Raw genomic sequence first — 19467 nt, forward strand, 5'->3', positions numbered from 1 at the left:
CTTTGCGGAATCAGCAGCTTAGAAATCGTCTAAACAGGATGCATGCATTATTTATGTGCAAACCATTTTCGATCTTATTCCTTGAATCGGTTTTGGAATTGTAAACCTATTATTAGGATGGTACCAGACTATTTCATGAGCAGTTGCATTTCAAAGCTCCCTTTCTTTTTTTTTTAATCTGGCTGAAAGCAATAAGGTATATTTAATGACAAATGAAAAATAATTAATTAGAGTAGACAGAAACTAATATTTACGAAATCCCAATTTATTTATATTAGTTTTACTCTCAACTTTTAAAAAGGAAGAGTTAATTTTCAGATTTAATTTGGCCTACCCATGAATTAGACACGGATAAAGCCTATCCCTTACTGCAATAGTATTGGTCCACTAATCATAACATCTGTATCGCTGTTGTATTAAAGTTCTTAGTGTAATAACTTGCAGGTTTAATGTGTTGAAAGTAGGCTAATTCACAATTACCGGCCAGGCATGAAACCCTCTGAAGCCAATCGACACTTCTGATCTACAGGGCCTGATGAAAGCCTACAGGGGAAAAACACGTGCAACACCAGACCCTTCTTCAGTATTTCAGTATGGCTGTAATAGATGCGACAGCATTCGGTTCCCGACCTGACTTCGGCCCGCAGGCAACTCGGGCACATAGTCTGCCGTGTTTGTGTTCATCTAGGCACCGGTGCTGTCATTTCGATCGCTTCCCACGAGTTTTCCACCCTCGGGCCTGCGGACTGAAGCCTTCTCTTTCTTCGACATAGCAGATCGCCAGAAACCACTCCATAAATTGGTCAATTTTCTTGGGAGACGTGGCCTTCCCGCTCGGTTACTCCTGCAATATGGGAATGCCAAGGTCTGTCTGATATACGATCGCATGGGCCCTGCTCAAGGTGATCTGCTTCAGTCTGTTACCTCTCCAACGCCGACAATCGGCAATTCCTTCATTGTCTCCTGGCGAAGGATTCTTGACTCTTCAAGGACTCCATGTTCGAGTATATTACTTATTTATGCTGGGCCATGCGGCAGACGAAATTCTAGCTAGCAGTTCCCCCTCCCCAGCCTTACCTTTATTCGCCGAATAGACTTGTCGACAACTTTATAAGAATGTCCCAGCAAGATGCGACTGGTTACATAGGCTTTAGACGATGAAAACATGCTGAAAATAAATCTTTGGCTGGGCTGATGGGCTTATCAAAGTTTTAAATTGAATGAAAAATATAGGCGTAAGTAAATCACAACCTTCTTGTCTTCGGTTCGTGCTTAGTTAAATTGTAAATTTCTGAAATGTTTTGATCGTGCGGTTTTATTTTTCTTTTTGATTGGAAACGGGAAATTGACTGAGCAGCGGAAAAAATAGCGTGACATTCCTCGCTCAGAAAATTGTCTTTGCTCAATCAAAAACTGATTAATATTGAGTCCTGTCAGCTTCCCCTTTAGGTGCATTTGTTAAACAGATCTTGCCTGGCATTATGCATGTGTAGACTTGTAGAAGGTTTTGGTTTTGTTGACGATATACACCTGGGATCATTACAAGGACAAACGCGCATGTTCCTATCCGCACGGTTGTCTCCGGAGTAGAAATGTTTGTATCTAACCACAGAGCTAGGAACAGAGCTACAGCGCACTTTTAATCAATCACCGCCAACTGACAAAATCCAGACGTATTACGAGAAGTCTCATCTGCCGATATATTCATCCTTTTCTTTCTCTCCCCAAGCAGAACATTGCCACGTACGGTACTCATTCCATTCTGTCCTGCTTACCAGACTTGTATCAGATTTTTTTTTCTCTATCTCTCTCGAGAAGAGCTCTGGAATGACTGCTTCTAGCAGTTGGAAGCAAACTACTTGGCCTAATCAAGACGAACATAAGTCTTTGTAGTTTCAGGTGCAGTGTATGTGCATATTCTTTCTCTATGGTACGTGGGCCCCGGGGCACCAGACTTACAAATCGTTGCCGTGGCAAGGGCAAAATGCTCTCGATCAACCCAATGGAATCTTGGGGGAGTTCAGTACGTCTCGTAATTCTCCGAACTCTCGCAAAGATGCATCCACCGAATTAACGGGGACTTAACCATATCCATTGATTGGTTGGCAGTCTGTTCACGTTAAGCCCTGCGGTGTGCCAGCGTTGTCTTAAGGGAAGGAAATGAGCCCCTGCACTCCTCAGCAAACGGGGTAATTTTACCGAAACGGAATCCTCCGGAATTCCTGCGGCTGGCTTCAGGTGAGGCTGACCGGACGAGTTCAGCTAGGTCACCCCCTATCTCGTTTCATGTTGTTGGGTTAATAACATCAGAGATCCTGAACGGATGTTGGTTTCATCCGTTGTTTAATTTGCAGCTGTTCTGGTTCGATCTGCACTGTGCTTCCTTCACTGAGTTCCCGTGCTGGAAAATGCCGACCCAACTACGCGCACTGTCCTGTAGTGCTTTCCGTAACGTTTTGATCTAATTGACCCACAAATTGTAAGAAAATGTCTTTTGGACTCTCAGATTTGAAGTGAAATTCAACATAATATTAGAAACAGGTGACGTCTAGACTAAGGGATTTTTCGCACCTCCGAACGAACTGGTGGACTGGAGCGTCACATCTGTGCTGAAATTGGTCACCAATCAGCATTCTTCCTAAACTAATCTATCGTTTTTCAGATCGACGGGAGCAGTCCTAGCCGTACTGCATTTGCAATCAGCACCAAGAGATTTCATAATTTATCGATTTTCCCCCTCTGGACTGGAAGCAGTTTCCTGTGCTTCCGTTCCTTTGAAAAGAACAAGGCCAGGAAATCTGGGCCAACTGAATTGCGCCAGCATGATTACATCATTCGTCAAAGTCATCAACTCATCAAAGTTCTCAACTCGCAGCGGGCTTGTGTTCCTTTACAGACTACAATGGCCAGCCACGGCTATAAGTATGAGCTCTCGTTGAAATACTAATTAATTTAGATTGAGCACCCTACTTTTCGAATTGCGTGCATGCATTTCGACAGTCATTTGGACTTGTAGAATAGAAATGCTTTCTAACAATTCTCTTTGATTGTATGTCATGCGTTTATGAAACCTTCCCCATAGCCTTGACACACCTTACCAGCGGCAGTCTTGAATAGGAGGATGAAGTAAGCTGCTAGGAATCCTTAAAGAGTAAAATTGACAAGCTGTAAGAAACAATGTAGGCATGGAAATTGTGTTATAAAGGCAAAATTGAGACCGGGGAATTAGACCGTAAATGGAAAAGTGGAATGGGAGAAATGGCTGAAACAAGTTATGAATGTTGTGTTAGATTTTCCAAGATTACCTTTCTACCTTCTTCATATGCTGTGTTTGTAACGTAGCTAAACAGGCCGAAAATCTTGCAGACAGCCAAAAAGCGTGGCTACTGGCTTTAACATTTGCCTTTCTCCTGTTAGTTTGGATGCCCCTCGTAGTTACTGACGTCAACTGCATTGAAAGATAGCAAACCTGAGATTACTTTTCAGTCTCAGTATTCGTGTTTGTTTCTTATCCCTCTGCAGTTCGTCAGCTGTCGATTTAGCCGCAAGGAGGGGCGTCTTCAGCCGACGACACTATGGATCAGTCGAACTGGTAAGGCACTCCCATTTCTCTTTCTTTCCAGATTGCCAGTATCTAAAGGTGCCATCCTTTAGTCCATAAGGGTTAACCAGCAATCAGTCACTGTGACACTTTCATAGTCAGACGGTTTGAATAAAGTTGACTCAGTGGCTGAAACAAATACCACGTTTCATGGGACGTTTACATAGGAATGATTTACTTATCACCTTCATCAAATGGTTTCTTTCCTGAAATGACCGACTGTTGTGTTCCGTCAAGACACGGTATTTTTCTGGACTTTCTCGTACACCATACTACTAATGACACATAATGATCATTGCCAGCACGGGCTAGTTTAATTTCCGTTCCTACTGACAGCTCCGTTGTTTCATTTCATGCAGTCCGAGATCTCTTTGCAAATTCCAGCCCCAGGGTTTACAAACTGTCTTATCCCTCCACTCTGCTGACACTTCATATAAACTATAAATATATAATTTGTATAATTTAGCACCCCCCCCCCAGTGTACAATGCGCAGACGGTATGTGTGCTCGTCTAATGCCGGAGAAGCTCTGAGGATAGATTGTCGGATTCAGTCACAGTTATTGTGCGAGAACATTCACACGTCTTTACACACGTTTAAAAAGCTGAAACTTTATCCGAGGACTGAACAATCTGGTTGTTTGTTTGGGAACACCTTTTTAAATGCAAGTATGGCCTTTTATGTCTTGCTGTATTCAATAATGAAAAAAAACCAACAAGCAGTTTTCTTTAATGACACGTGTTGTTGGAGGAGCTGAAATGAAACGAGAAATTCGAGCTATTTCGCCTCAAGGACATCGGGAGATTATTGTTTCCAGTCCCCGAGGAAATGAGATATTGTACGCATATGAACCAACCTCAGCAGACCCAGGGATGTTTTGAACAGGTTATTCTGTCAATTCGTAATTCCGCTTTGAATCGTTTTCGTTGCCGTGAGGCACAGCACTACATAATCCCACCACGAGGACGCGGACATGAGACGGAATTCCTGTTTTTGAAGGTGAATGAATTTACATAATTACTTGCGATGGCATTCAGTACCTGTTCGTGCTTGTCAGTATTTGTACAGAATATTGCACTGTCGTTATAGGACGAAAAGCACGGTAAATTACACCCAAATGCAATGTGAAACCTTTTATCACGTTAACACCAAATTATGGTCGAACTGTTCGAAAAATTCGGAATTAAGTCGCACATAGCTTTCGGGATGTAAGGTCGAGTCTCTTAATTCCACAAGAAATGTGTAACTGTTTCAAATAAAATTACGAAATAATTCAAATGAAATAAAATACCATACTTAAAGCAAAGATAAGTCGTTTTGGTTGTATTGTTGAGTCTGACTAGGCAGGCGAAGAAGTGAAGCAGAGTCAAAAATAATGAGAAACGCTGGTTGGCTGCGTTCTCAACCACACCCACAATACACAGATCAACAGAAAAGCACCCAATGCGATAACAGGTCGAGTGCGTACGCGTGCCGCACACATTACCAACTAGTAATCTAATTCCCTTTTTTTTTCGAGCAATGTCGGCCTTCCCGTATGACAGTCATTGGTGTTGTAGCGTTTGGGCGCATCTGATCAGCGGTAGCGTCATGTTGTGCAGCCCACGCTGATTTGAGATAACTGCTAACACCCACCTACCTACCTAGCTATACGTACGGCTAACTAAACGCGTGGCTTGAGATTCGTAACGGTTCACGACTCCTTTGATTCAGTCAAAATTATAAAGACTACCAGGAACATACGTTATATTAGAAATAGTGAAACCCAAATAGCTAAAGGTTTTTCTCGGCTGGATGATAATAAATGAAATCACTTCTATGAGCAAACAGTGAGCAATTCCACAATTTCCATGAACAAACATTGCATCTATGATGACAGATTGGCACACACTCGACGGCAATGAACTCGCTCCTGGCGTCAACCACATGGAAAGAACAAACAATTCTAAACGAGTGGGATCATATTGGTTAATAATGAATTAGGGTTTCGCCTAAAATGCTTAAAAGATTGCATGCATCCACAGATTTCAAGCTATCCATGACGTAAATTTACCTGCATTTTTAGTGTGCTAGGCAAATGATATGAATGGCTCACCAAATAATATCGCGATCTTTAATTTCCAGTGGCCCTTTAAATTTTTAAAACTCTAACATTTTCCTCCAAAGAACAGATGTACGGGAAAGAGCGAAAGGACATCATGGAAGCTGCACTGAAACCTGTTCACGCGTTTCTGTTTTAAGAAAACTCGCTTAACAAATAGCAGACTTGAATCCTAATATAAGGAAGGCCAAACACAGTTTGCCCTAAACAAACTCTGGAAGCACAGCGTCTCACACTGGCAAATGTATATACACTGCTAACTAGGCGCGATCCGTGGTTGTTGTCCCCGCCATATTCGCGCGAAACTGGCCATTCAACATTTTGGTTTGGGATCTTGTTAGCCTGCGTGTCGTGACAAGCATTACGACTGAAATAACCAGCCTAGAGAGAAGGCTAGAACACCTAAAGGGACCTCATTTACAATTGTCATTTAATGGCTTCTGGTGAATGATTAATTCACTGCTTGGTATGCTTAACGTTGCGATGTGCAGAATGTTAATGTTTGATCTCTTCTCAGCGCCTCTAACCATTCTGACCATTTGAGCGCCGACAAGGAATGATCTTGGTCTGCAGTTGTTTATGGTTAGATATCATTAAACCGCATTATGTCCCTGCCTGCCAGGTGGTCCGTGGAATGTTTGTTAAAGGCAACTCTCTTGGTGTTTCTGCGATCATCTCATTGTTTCACCGGGCTCCTATTCGTCGTCAAGAGTAAATGATAAATCGGCCCCTTGCGAAATCAGTTCCTGAGCACGGACGCAGGCGATCATAATGAAAAAACCATATCACTCACTCCTAAGCAACGATACGTGGAGCGCTCGAGGGAGTTAATATGTATAGGAGGTGTCGCCTCTCGACGAGGGGAAACTGACCAAGACCGCTGAGTGCATTAGGTAATTGGTATGAGATGGGGTAACGGCCGCCATTCCTTGGCGACACACTTCAGGTAGGACATAATGTGGCCGTTAGATCTAACATTTTGCTGGTCAAACTCGGTGTCTTTCCGTTTGGGTTTGAGTTTGAAGGAACGTTATGGTTTGAGTACCAGATGAAAGGGCCGGAATCAGTAGGGATCAAGATCTTAGAGCTTCGAAAAGACGATGTTCCATAAAGCTGACATACAACCCTGCATGGAAAGTGCCGGTGAGCTGGTACATAAAATGCTTATCCGAAGTAGAATTTGAGAGGGAAAAGCACGGGCATGGTTCAGGGCCAGGCTTGGGTAAAACAAAAGATCGATGCAACAAAAGAGAACACCCTAGAACTTCAACAAATCTTGCAGTATCAAAGTACCAAATTTTTAAATGATTAGCAGGTGATGCAAGTCGGTTTTTATGTCTTACTCTACTGGCTATTGTGGTTTACAGTGGCCTAAGTTTGAACCCGCAGCGACATGACACTTGTTTCAATCTTGGTCTTGAATCACAAGCAAACATTTCATACCGAGATCAGACTGGGTTCAGTATTTGGAAAGAATCAACGTGGATCTATGCAGAACTTGGATATATCTCCATAGCTCGTGCGTCACAGCGATAGGCTCGTCCGTCGCAATTACTTTAGTCAACACTCTGCGCGCTGCCTACAGATAGTGTGCTCATCCGCGAAAGGAGAACTCAACATAATGGTTTCCAGGGCAATGCGATACTTTTAATTTTATAACATCTGCTCTGGCTCCTCTTAAATATGGCATGCTGTTGGATGTTGGTGACGTCACCTCGAGAGACTTTCTGATATCCAGCAGACCAGTTGACGTAGTCCTTTTTTTAAGCCCTTTGTCAGTTCAGTCCGATTACTCGTCAATTTTAAACACTTGTTTGTTCCTGGATGTTGCTTTTGCCACATCCATACACTTGACCTCAGCAGAGATGAAGAATAGGGAAATCACGTTGAAAAGCAAACATTAACGAGAAACTGTACATACTGGTGAAAAAGAAATCTTGCTTTCTTCTGCTGAATTGAATTTTTGCGAAATCGATCAATCACGATTTTATTTTACATATGACATTTAAAATATACAGTACGTACATGTTTTTTCTATTAAATTTTGTCAACGACAAAATCTGGGGTTTTTTTCCAAACTGGATGACATGTACGGAAGTTAATTCAATATTAAAATACAGCTTTCAATACCGTAACCCAGGTGATTTAGACTTTGTGTACTTGTTTACAAATTGAAAGTATGTTTATTCAATTTGGTCAACTCCTTGTCGCCATCCTGTCGTCATAAATAATGTGGCCAGTACCACATACTTGATAATCAAGTCCATCGCCAAAAATCCTATTTAGTACGTTTATTGGAAAGAGTACAAAAATCCAGCGCGAGTAACATTAGTTACGTCTGTTTGCATCTTTTTTAGGTCAAGATATAAGCTATGCAAAAAGTCCAAATATGAACATCTGTGCATCTTTCCAAGGAATCATATCTTCATATTTTTCAATTGGTGCTTTGCGATCATGGAGCACGTTGAAATCTGCGGGGTTTTTTTTCAGATCAGCAAATGGAGCTGTCCTATTCAGATATTTCTGTTGAAAATAGGAGGCAATTCCAATAAAATCTAATAGTCATGTTTTCGTCTATAGACTGATGTCGACCAGAATTCATTTTTCAGTCTGATTTGACCATGCGCTACCTCGGAGAATGTGACTTGTTTTTCAAATTTAAAGTATCTGGCGTCGATGTGAAGGCTGGGTATTCTTCAACGTAGAAGCTTCGCACAGTCTCTGCGCATGCGGTGCGTCAAAACAGGTCAACGATTGCATCGATTTTTCGAGATTCACGAGAAGATTTGGGCTCACGTTTGTTCAAACTAGTGGTCGTCCCCTTCCACTTCGCTTGCTCAAGGTCAGGGACTCTTTAATTCCCTAAACGTGCATCCATTTTCAGTTATTGACTCATCTTCTGCACATTAAGACGGGGATTTTGCTCAACCGAGATTTACGAGTCGGCCATCTGGAAGAAAATAGCCAACACGAATACTGTTCCTTTTGTGAAACCAACTGTGGTTGGGGGAAATGTAAGTTGCAAGCGTGCTTGATTAAGGAATGGTAAACGCATTATGCAGATTACTTGCTATTTGAGAGCCCTTCCAGAAAAGTCTGACCATCACACGATGGAACTATGAAATGACCTGGAAAGAAATAAGGTTTGCTGAATGTAGCCACATGCCACAAACGAAGATTTACGGAATGACTATCGTATCTGTCTTATGTGCTCTTCGTGCATTTTTAACGCGAAACATTGGGCGTCAGTGTAGCACCGATGATACATCATAGTCTTTAGGGTTCATTGATCGATCCTCTGTTGAAACCAATACGATACCATTACGGTGCAACAACACTTCAATCGTAAGTGAGCCCCTTCCCCTTTTGTTTTTCCTATAGCTGGTTCACAGACTGACATGTTTATCAAACCTTTGCCAAGGGGCCTCAAAGTGATGATTTTCATATGTTGACCGTTACCCTGCATCTGTATTTTTCTCAATAATATTATTAAATAAAAAGGATGATTGTGTCCTAGAAAGCCGTCCCCTGATCCCTAGAAATTATTCACAAGGTTGAGGGCAATAACAGGCTTTTCAAACGGAAACTGCGTCGATTTGAAAACCATTAAGCATAACTGTCATCCCCCGCATAAATTCATTCCACCCATCGTTGTGTTTGGCTCGCTACTTGTATAGTCCGTGATCATTTTGATACTTGTGTAGTCTCTGTATAGGCGATGTGTTTGGCATGTCAAGTCCGTCAGATGCAACCGGTGATGGATCATTCTGGTCTGGTTGTCAGTGCTGAAATGAGAAGAAAACGATTGCCTCGGTGAAACGTTAATGTCTTTGCAAGCAGGATTTCATATCGTACAGAGAAGGCGGCACTGTACATGCATTTTAATTTCTTGAAAATCACTTTTAGCATCATTCCAAAAGGATAAGAAGGTCCATTCTGTTTGCTACATTTCATTAAATTTTGGCCTGTGCTTGCAGAATGAGAATGCTTCGATAGCTAAATTTAGTGTGCATGGTTTGAGATGTAGTTGATTATGAATTCAGCCTGGAATAGTGCCAATTGCAGCGTCTCCCGTGTCATTGAAGAAGCGATCATCTCTCTTCCTTGTTGTGTGTCTCACTTTTTTGTTCGGAAATAACCTCAACAGCTCGCTTTCCCCTCTCCCTTTCTCTCCTCTATGCCGAATCAGCTCCCAGTTTCCGCTCCCCAGGATTCAACTTTTCAAGTCGAAAAGAAAATGCTGCACGATATCTTCAGCTCTGCCACCTGCCCACTTTGACGGAACTTCAGATCGAGAGCTGTCATCTCCCTGTAGGACTTGCCCAAAAAGGCTCTCAATTATTGAAAAGCTGCGGCGTGTGTCCCACTTAGAGGCAAATCGAATTGACCCGGAATAGAGGTTTTGCATGGCTGCCATCTTGCAGACCGGTGCTTTTGTTCCATAGGGTAACTGCCCTGCAAGATGGCTACCGTGCAAAGACTCTGTTGTTGGATTCAAACTTAATTCAACATCTTTCTCAATCCATCACGAAAGCCTATTTCTGCTTGTCATAAATGTAGCATGCTCTTATTAAAGGAAATATTTTTGACAGATTCATTTCCAACTTTTGATTTTCCGGTGTTATTTCCTCCAACAGCTAACGACGTGTGATAGAGATGGATGTACTTCAGGAAGATTCCGCGTTGAAGATGGAGAACGAGATGAGGTAGGATATGGAAACTGCTTGATAACCAAAAGGTTCACATTTCAAGTTGCACAGAGCTCAAGCCCAAAGGATATTCAACTAATGAAGATGGAATGGTCTGAGGTGCGATCCTTGTTGGATTTTTAAGGTGGCCCACGAAGCAATTTTGCTCAAACCAAATCTCCTGGCGGTTCCACTGGTAGAGATATTTGTTTTCTGATAGGTCAGTTTGCACTTGATGATGGCATTAGGGTAAAGTAGGTTGCTTATGGTGGCAAAGCTCCAGGGCTGTCGAAACGTTCGCCACGAGGGCTGCCTGGGATTTGAATAGTACATTGTGCTTAACGCCATTACAGAGTGCGGCTACATCATCGGGGTATCAAATGAAAATTGCCTGCAGAGGCATTTGTCATCATCATAAAAATTTCCTGCTCAAACTTTCCTGTTTGTCGAGCACAGCTGAAGGGCGGAATAGTGAAGAGTGCATTCGGAGTGAGGTTCGTGATTGGACCTATCGAAAGAATACACGTTTGGAACGGGGACAAGCTATTTGAGGCTTTCGTGTCTTAAAGTGGGGTTCTAAGACCTTTTCTAGTCTTCCTAAGATCTGTCAGGTGAATCGCACTGCTAGCTGTGGATATAAGTGCGTTTAAATTCCTGTTCTGTTCGTTGCTATGGCGCCGAAGTGTAGTCAGAAGCAACTTTGATTGCGTCCATATCCCCTTGAACACAGTTGGTATTTGTTCAGGTTACTAGACAAGGAAATCGGCATTTGCACCGAAGTGCCTGTTTATTTGTTGGCATGGCGTCGTTGTATAGACAGGAGCAACTTTGATTGTACCCATTTCCAATAAACACAATTGATATTTGTTCAGGTTACAAGTCCGGGAACTTGTTAAGTTGAAATTGTTCGTGATTGAGTGCTGATTCAAAAGTAAAGGAATATCTCACCCAGCCCATTTCACACTCCCTCAACCATTAGTAACTGGACACCCTCCAACAAGCCACTCTTCCAATAATGGAGTCAACGCACTATTTTAATATCAAAATAGGCAATTTGTTTAATTGAGTGGACTCCCGCTGCGTTCAAGCATGTCGCCGTCGAAAATTTTCTTCGGTGAGAAACAGCCCAGCAGTTGGAGAATGGGCCCCAAATGGAGATGGCGAATCGAATGTAGGTTGCTCCTGAGGGGGTTGTGTGCTAAGACAAGGGCCACGATTCCAATTATACGCGGCAAATGAGTACCGCCGTGTTAGCGGCTCGTGATTGCAGTTTGTGTTTTCTTCTCTTACCCAAGAGCATTTCCCTACTTTCATAGTGGATGGTGTATTTTGGGAAAACCTGCCTCGTTTGAAGCCCATGTGGGACATTTTATTTGACAGCCCAGGTAGTTTGGAAGCAGAGAGGGTGGGATTACTGTAAGAAAGTCAGGGAAAAAATATGGAGGGAGGATTTAGCATTTTGTCTCATCAACTTTCCTACTTGTCTCATCAAGACTCTGAATTCATTCCTTTATTAAAAAATTATGTTGTAAGTGTAATCCCTCATGGTTGTAATGATATAATCATTTGAATCGATTTGTTTGTTAGTCGCAGGCAGAATTTGAATTCCACGTAAAGAAATATTACACTCTTTATGCCGCTAACAAAACCCTGACGTTTCGTTAAAGAAAAAATAAATTCAAGACAAATCCTATACGAACAGTTGGGAGTGCGCGCGTGCTTTTTCAAATTGGGGAGAAAAAACAAGGATACCGCAATCAGTGTTCAACACGACGACGACGAGGAAGAGTGGCTTTTATGTACTGGGGCGACAACCCTATAAAAACACCAACAGTGATCTTAAGCCGTGACGTCTATGTCAACTTTCCTCGTGGAAACAGGAGCGTGTAGAATTCCCAACAGCTTGTCTGAACAGGCGCCTGCTTCTACACTGTTGTCAGGTTTTCAACGTGAATCCACTAAACCAATTTCATATGTGTTCGTCGTGGACAGGCTCTGTGATCTAGTTTAATTAAAACTGACTCAACAGGTAGACAATTTAAACTCGCAAGGTTTCTGGTCAGTAAGCTCTCGTTTAATCCTACAACTTTTCAGATAGATCTTCTAAAGACATTTTACTAACCCAGTTGCAGTTTGTGCTTTTTTGCGTTGCTGTTTCAAGTAATATGGATAATCCTGGTGTAGTACCAATCAACCTTTTTATGAACTTCAGGTTAGAGTATTGTCACTGATATTTTCAATAAACTACAAGAAATCCATCTGAATGTCGGTTTCTCAATGATGCGACATAATGACTGTAAAGAAAGCAGCCCATGTATAACAATGAGTATAACTGCAACTATTTTAAATACCATAAAATTTGAGACTGACAAACTGTGATCATTTAAGAGAGTGGAAAGTGCAGGAGGGAAGCTGTTGAAAGTGAGCTACCAAAATGAATGAAGAGGGCAACTTGAATGTTGCGGTTGTGAACTGCTCAGTTGAGAGAAAGCTTCATCGTTAACGAGACGAGACTCCTTGCAACTCGAATTAGCAATTCTCGGCACAACGTGAAACCTTTTAAGGCCACGCCGTATGGGATTGGCGGGTGGAACCGTACCGTATATAGTGGCGGCGCAGTCGGAATTAATCGATGTCACCTTGGACTTGTGTCTCCGACGTTTGTGCTGCCGACAATAAAACGCATTCATGCCTAAAAATAAATGGTAACTTACTTAAACCTTTACTGTGTTTACCCAGCAAGGTCTGAATGGTAATACTGTGCCTAAAAACATAAAAACATCCTTTCGTGTTTTGAAAGCAGGCATTATTCAAGGCATCGGCTTTAAGGAGAATAAGTTGTGAGATACTGTTGGTAGTGACAGCTTTATGTTATTAGATTCCAGTATATCTCTTAATGGGCGTTTGTCGTAATTCAGTGGCACAATTTATCAGCAGGGGGGGGAACAAAGTACCCTTTTGTCTTATTTCAAAGATGTGTCTTGCTGTGTAAAATAAATATGTTCCTGAAACTTCGACTAGAGTTTCACTTCATAATAAGCGTAAACATGACGGAGTTATAGTATTTCCATTTTTCACAGAGCGATAGTACCCTTGGAGAAGAAAAATTCGTTTCGCAAAATGGAACACGTATTGCGAAGCCAGGAATGCCCGTAGGATTGTGTAAAATTTAGCAATTCATTCTTTTGTTAAAATTTTTAAAAATGAGTTTTACACGTGATGTGAGACTTACTTACGGGCAGGTTACACATTTAGATGACTGAAGAGAGACCCATGTGCCAACCCCAGGGGAAAATGTTAAAAGCCAATTCGGTTAAATCAAGATATTTTTCTCCATCGCAACCTCGACCACTCCGTCTCCTAAACCTTGATCTGCCTGAGGCACTTTTTATTCCGTGACCATAAAAATAGCAGTTTACAGCCTCAAACCCCTAGGTGAGTAAAAAGTGATAGTAATTCGCCCGCATGTCAAGAGCGTGAGAGGTGTCAGCCAAGAACCCAATTGCCAATAGAATCACCAGCAATCGAATTAGGAGAATAACGAAGTCTTCACACTTACTCCAAGGGAGCACAATGGAGCTCTTTAATTCGCTTACGGTAGTACATTATCAGACAGTGCCACGCTTTCTTGGTAAAGAAAATCCAAGGCGACTGCACTATCAGAGGAGTTGGAGCACTTTCACTTCCTAGTTAGTACTCGCCCCAAGGGGCCTCCTTACAGCCATTGAAACTGTCAATTAGGTATCATTGTAAGCAGCAACAGACACTGTGTGACTGTACCAACTTGGGCTCAGAATTTATACCAAACAGGTCACCGTAAAACCGATAACTAAGGAGCTCTGGAAGTGCCGTCCTTCTTGTGGAGACCATGACATATGTAATCTCAGGATGATGGGCAATATGGCGACACCATGAGATGTTTTATCGCAGAATGAAGACACCCTGGAATGGAGATGAAAACATCCCGAGTTACTTTATCATGGGATGACGATATCCCCCCCCAAAAAAAAAAACTAGGATGACGACATCCCGACTTAATTTATTAGGGGATGACGACATCATAAAAGTAATATGATGACTTCATTTCTCAATGAGTGCCATGACAAACCACCTTGAGAACAGGTGGCCTGAAATGCCATTGTTTTTCAAAGCATTTCCCTTCTGTTGCCATACATGATATTAATTAAATTGATAAAACGTCGTGATGTCTCACCGCCTGTTACAAGTAGTGAAGTAGACGTCACACTTGGTTGATGTCTCTGGCTGATAACAGCCTGAGCTATAATGATTATCTTCATTATCTGAGGATGTCATCATCCAACTTTTATGGTATCGTTATCCCGTGATAAATTATCTCAGGATGTCGACATCTTGCCTTTATTTTGTCGTCTTCCGGAAAACAAATGTCAGGATCTCAACAAGTCGTATGGCCCTTCCAGAGCTCTTTAGTACGATAACGGCCTTAAGGCGTGAATGCAAATGTAATGCTTGCTCAACAGCAGTACCGTGACCATCAATTACTGTGGATTGAACTCAAGTCGGACGTTTGGGCGACAAGTTAACATGTCCGTCACGGTTTCTGGGTCAAATACTCATGGAAAACTTTCGGTTTCTATTCGAAAACAGTCACAATTATGTGGCACAGTTATACTTCATTCTTGAAAATGAAAGTCGACTTGATACCCTGCAGGAGTAATCCACGACAAACCAACAGTGACTGGCTGAAACAGAACTGCGGAACCAAATTCCCGGAAGGCGGTTTAAACGTGTTAAATGTATAAAGACGGCTACCGCTACAGAAGAGAATTGTTCAAAAATTGATGAGTACCTCGACCCTTTTTACAATTAAGCACTGGCGTCACTATCTATAACAGCTGAGCTCGCGTCTAGAATGAATAATTAAAGAAAAATGTCGTCCTGAAATTACTCAAGACAGCTGTAGTGACATACTGTGGCACGGTTGAGGCGCATGTGCTGTGTATATCCAGCACTAGTTAAATATTTAAACAAGGAAAATGCAGGAAGTTATCTTACCATTTTGAAGCTACATGTCGTGTACAGCTGCAGGTGCGAATTGGTATATGGTGTTATTGACCTGTTGTGTTGCATAATAAAATGTACAAAAAGTACGTACATTTGCTATCAAAATATCCGTACACAATAGCAACAGTGTCCGTATTGTAAATATGATTAGAGCATATTGAATATTCAATACTAAACAAATCTATATGGTACCAAAGTATGGACCCTTACTGTTGCTTTTAATTTTCCTTCCTGCCAGGCATATGGCATCCGTTTTAATTAAATCAAAGTTCTTTCTCTTCATACCCATGGGAGTACACGTATATCCACAGGAAATCAAAGACCTCCGTGTCTCGTCGGACTAATCCAATCCTATCCGATTCCTCTTTTGCCCCCAGATGTCCAATCTTGCCACGGGAACTGACGTTCACTTGGAAAATCCTGAGTATCAGACGAGATGGTATTTCAAATACTTCCTGGGCAAAAGTAAGTGTCGTACACGAATTCATTGTCCAAACTGCCTGTACGCTGATCTTCTCGTCAGAGCTTGGGACTGGTCAGCGCCACATGGAAACCTTCACAGATTTCTTCCTTTCTGTTTTTCCCCAGCAATGTCCCTCCCAAGTGTTGTGAAGACAGGAATTGTGTAAAAATGCCCGCCGGCAAGTAACGCTAAGGTGAAGAACGCGCGGCGGGGAAAAACATGACACCCAGAGTGTGATTGTGATATGATTATGTTGTATCAATAAACGTCATGAAACAAGATCAGTGTATTTAGACTTCAATATCTCTCCAACTGACACTGAAATGGATTTTTAGTGATATATTTTTCTAATACCAAACGCAGTAGTTTGAAATATGATTCCATTGTGTACCTATTTCTGAAATTTGGTTTCTGGCGACGTTCTTTCTTCTTTCCTCCGGAGTAACTTGTTAACTCTGTGTTGAATTTATAAAGGAAGACAGTATTCTGAGCAGTACTGTTTGACTTCCCCGACCATCGAGAGAACAAGAGCATTGCCAATCCCTTAAATTTTTTGTCAAAAATGCAAGTAGTTTCATTTCAATATAAAGTGCTCATTTCTCCCGGGTACGTGCAATTGTGATAAAACGTCTTACTTATGAGAACAATACAGCACGTGACTTCATACACCGAGAAAATGACCATTAAAGGATCACCTTCAAATAGATTTTACTTTTATTTACCAAAACAGGAAAGATTATTGAACACAACTCGGTTATTTGTACCAATGGGAATGTCTATACTATTGATAAATAATTAATAATTAGCTTCAGAAACACTTTTCCATAGAAATTTCCCACTGTGTCTAGAGAGTTATGCCAGTGTTATCGGACCAGCTGGTTTATTGATGAAACGACCAGAAGGGATATTGGCCAACACTTCAAGTTGCCGCTCAGCTGTTTGTATTTAATTGATTTAGCCAGAGTGAAGTAATCCAGACCAACCATTTTTACCTAGTTGACAAAATTTCACAGGTTAATAGGTGTTAGACTAACAGGGGTTGGTTTTCCGATTTGATTTTGGAGTCGCGTCTCTAGTGCTGAAAGCCTAAAGTAAATCGTAAATGTTCAGGTTTTATTGTCTTTTGGCTATTTTATTTGTTTTTGTGCTGTGTTTTTTTGTTTGTTTATTTGTTGATGTGTTTGTTTGTTTGTTTGTTTTTTGGTTTGTTTCACTGAGCATGAGAGCGCAGGTGCTTCCGTGATTCAGCCAGGCCAACTTTAAATTGAAAAAAAAAAGAAAAACAAATCTTCGACTGTTGCAATGGTTGATTTTATCTTCATTGTTTCTTTTTAATAATAAAGCCGCGGTTTCCTGAAAGTTGCACAGGCACTTTAGCCTGGATATCTGAGAAAACCTAGAGGGAGAGAGGATAAAGAAGAAATTTCAAGCTTTAGAGGTGGGAGGAAAAGCCTGGAATAGGCCTAATTGTCCATGCTAATTTGACATTCGTGGTTCTCTCTCCAAAGCAGTGCTCCTGAACGTTCAATGGGCTGCAGACTCTCCCCGTAAACATGCCCCACCGCAGTAGGCCATCACATAAAACAGTATCTACTAAACGATGTGTATTTTTAAGCGCAAAGTATCTGATGCCAGTACCGATGCTTGGGGAAATAGGTCTTCGTCACCTTTTGTCATCTGGTCAGTGACACACCGAAGTCAATGAGGTCATCTCAGCTTGCGGAAGTGGGTGGGGGAACTCCCCATGCCGCCACTGTGACGTACGCAGTTGTACATCTCTGCCCTCACTTCCACCTGTTACTCCTCACTGCAGAGTGTACAAAGTCAAAAAAGTGTCTTGCTTGGGGACACGCGCAGTTATGCTTTACCTTACTGCAGAAGATAGGGCGTGGTGTTTTGTATAATGCCCGTAACTTCCTCATCAATAGACTAGGCACCTGTCACCGAAGACAAAAGACTAGCCACCGAAGATAGACAGGAAAGAACGTGTGTTCTCTTATTTGAGTCTTCTCCTCTATGATGAAGTAAAGCATACAATCCCACGGGCTGGATTCGCACCCTCTGACGGCTGAGATATCAACAGCTGGTCGTAAGTTCACATTCTACAGAGCACACAAAGCCACGGCGCCTCCACACACGTGCCTGTGGCGTTTCTACCGCCTGGTCTCCATGGCAACCGAACTTCGTCGCAATAAACACTGGCCACAAGAAGTCGACTGATTATTTTCGAGCCTTTCCCATCGGGTTATCCGCATGGTCGATGAAGCGCTATGCTCCTTCCAATGCAATAAAGGATATTAATTGCCCGGCCCCGCGGCCTGTCTGGCATTGAACCCGGTTCGCTGCTTTGCTGTTGGAAAAAAATTCCCAACTAGTGCAGACTGCGTGACTGGCTCAATATATTGGGAAAAATCATGTTTTCTTTATAATTTGAACATGACGATTGTACCTGAAAATGAGACAGGGGTCGTACATGATTAGTTTGCCCAGAGGCTGAAGATTCATTTCCTTTCTTATTTGATGAATGAAACCTGCCGAATGTGTATTCCCAAAGTGACTGTCATTTTACAGGTACTTTTTCTATTGTGTCTGTCTTTTAACCCCCCCCCCCCCGAGGTATTACCCATAATCGACCGCTTAATGTGTTATTTTAAGCTCAGCTTGCTCGTGATGTCTAGGCCCTATGCTTGGACCCTACGGGGAATTTGTCGGTGTTTTGCGAGTGTTATTGGAAGTCAATTTCGAAACATATTCCTTGGTTGTGATTTGTGTAACAACTTATACCTCTTTATTATGCTGCCACTACGTTATAGATGCGTCGTTGCTATTGTGTGAGCTTGTTTGTCTGTTCGTTGTACCCGTGCTGCGCTCTCTGTCTGTCTCTCGAGGCCGCCGACTGTCATGCTTTCTTGTTGACTGACATAGTTACATGATTATTTAAACTTTATTTATTGCACTTTAGGAAGCTGTTTGGATGCATTTTATACCTAGGGCGACTGATTCAAGTTTAGTCATAATGGGTTAATTAATGCTACGTCTGGCGGTTTTATCTTTTTATCTCTCTTGATTTATTCATTTGGGGGTTTTGCATTATCCTTTACGTCAGTTCTGTTTTCTTAATGTAGGCATATATTGTGTTTCTTAATCAGTTCATCAGAACTACGTGGGTCTGGATATGGATAAGAGAATCGTGTTCCTGTCCGTGGTTTTGACAGACGCCAACAATCACAACGTGCCCCAGTACCGATCCATCTTATGGCGGACCACGGTGAGTCTTTCCGTAATCGATGACGTCATTAGTGCCCTGCAATGCCTCCGTCGTGGCGTTGTTTTGTCGTTGTATGGGGTCACACGGCGAGGCGATAAATTTATCGCCAACCCGCCCGATCGTGTCCTTCGCGCTGAATTTGTTGTGATAGTCATACGACAACTATATTTATTTTAATGATGATCAATAGTTGATTTCTCCTTTAACTACGAAGGAACTTATAGAAAGCGGTTGCTTAGAAGAAGTCAAAGGAGGCAGACTTTTCAGGCAAAAAGCTATTCATTCGATAAAGTTTTGCCAAAAA

At 42.0% G+C, this 19467-nt stretch overlaps 1 protein-coding gene across 9 annotated transcripts in view; it reads left to right on the plus strand.

The window, feature by feature from the left end:
* Window positions 1-19467, plus strand: part of garnl3 (GTPase activating Rap/RanGAP domain like 3) — a 151908-nt gene that overhangs the window by 110982 nt on the left and 21459 nt on the right. For 8 of the 9 annotated variants that reach the window (XM_022228592.2, XM_087142944.1, XM_087142946.1 and 5 more), the window contains 4 exons: window positions 3523-3592; window positions 10339-10407; window positions 15810-15897; window positions 19045-19163. In XM_022228592.2, the coding sequence (XP_022084284.2) occupies window positions 3523-3592; window positions 10339-10407; window positions 15810-15897; window positions 19045-19163 (346 nt within the window). Of the gene's footprint in view, window positions 1-2900; window positions 2923-3522; window positions 3593-10338; window positions 10408-15809; window positions 15898-19044; window positions 19164-19467 lie in introns of those variants that run through there. The other variant, XM_087142950.1, reaches the window with a different exon arrangement.

This window comes from Acanthaster planci, linkage group LG11 (genome assembly GCF_054643075.1).
Source record: "Acanthaster planci isolate LZ-2023a linkage group LG11, COTS_SCS, whole genome shotgun sequence".
NCBI classification, from domain to species: domain Eukaryota; kingdom Metazoa; phylum Echinodermata; class Asteroidea; order Valvatida; family Acanthasteridae; genus Acanthaster; species Acanthaster planci.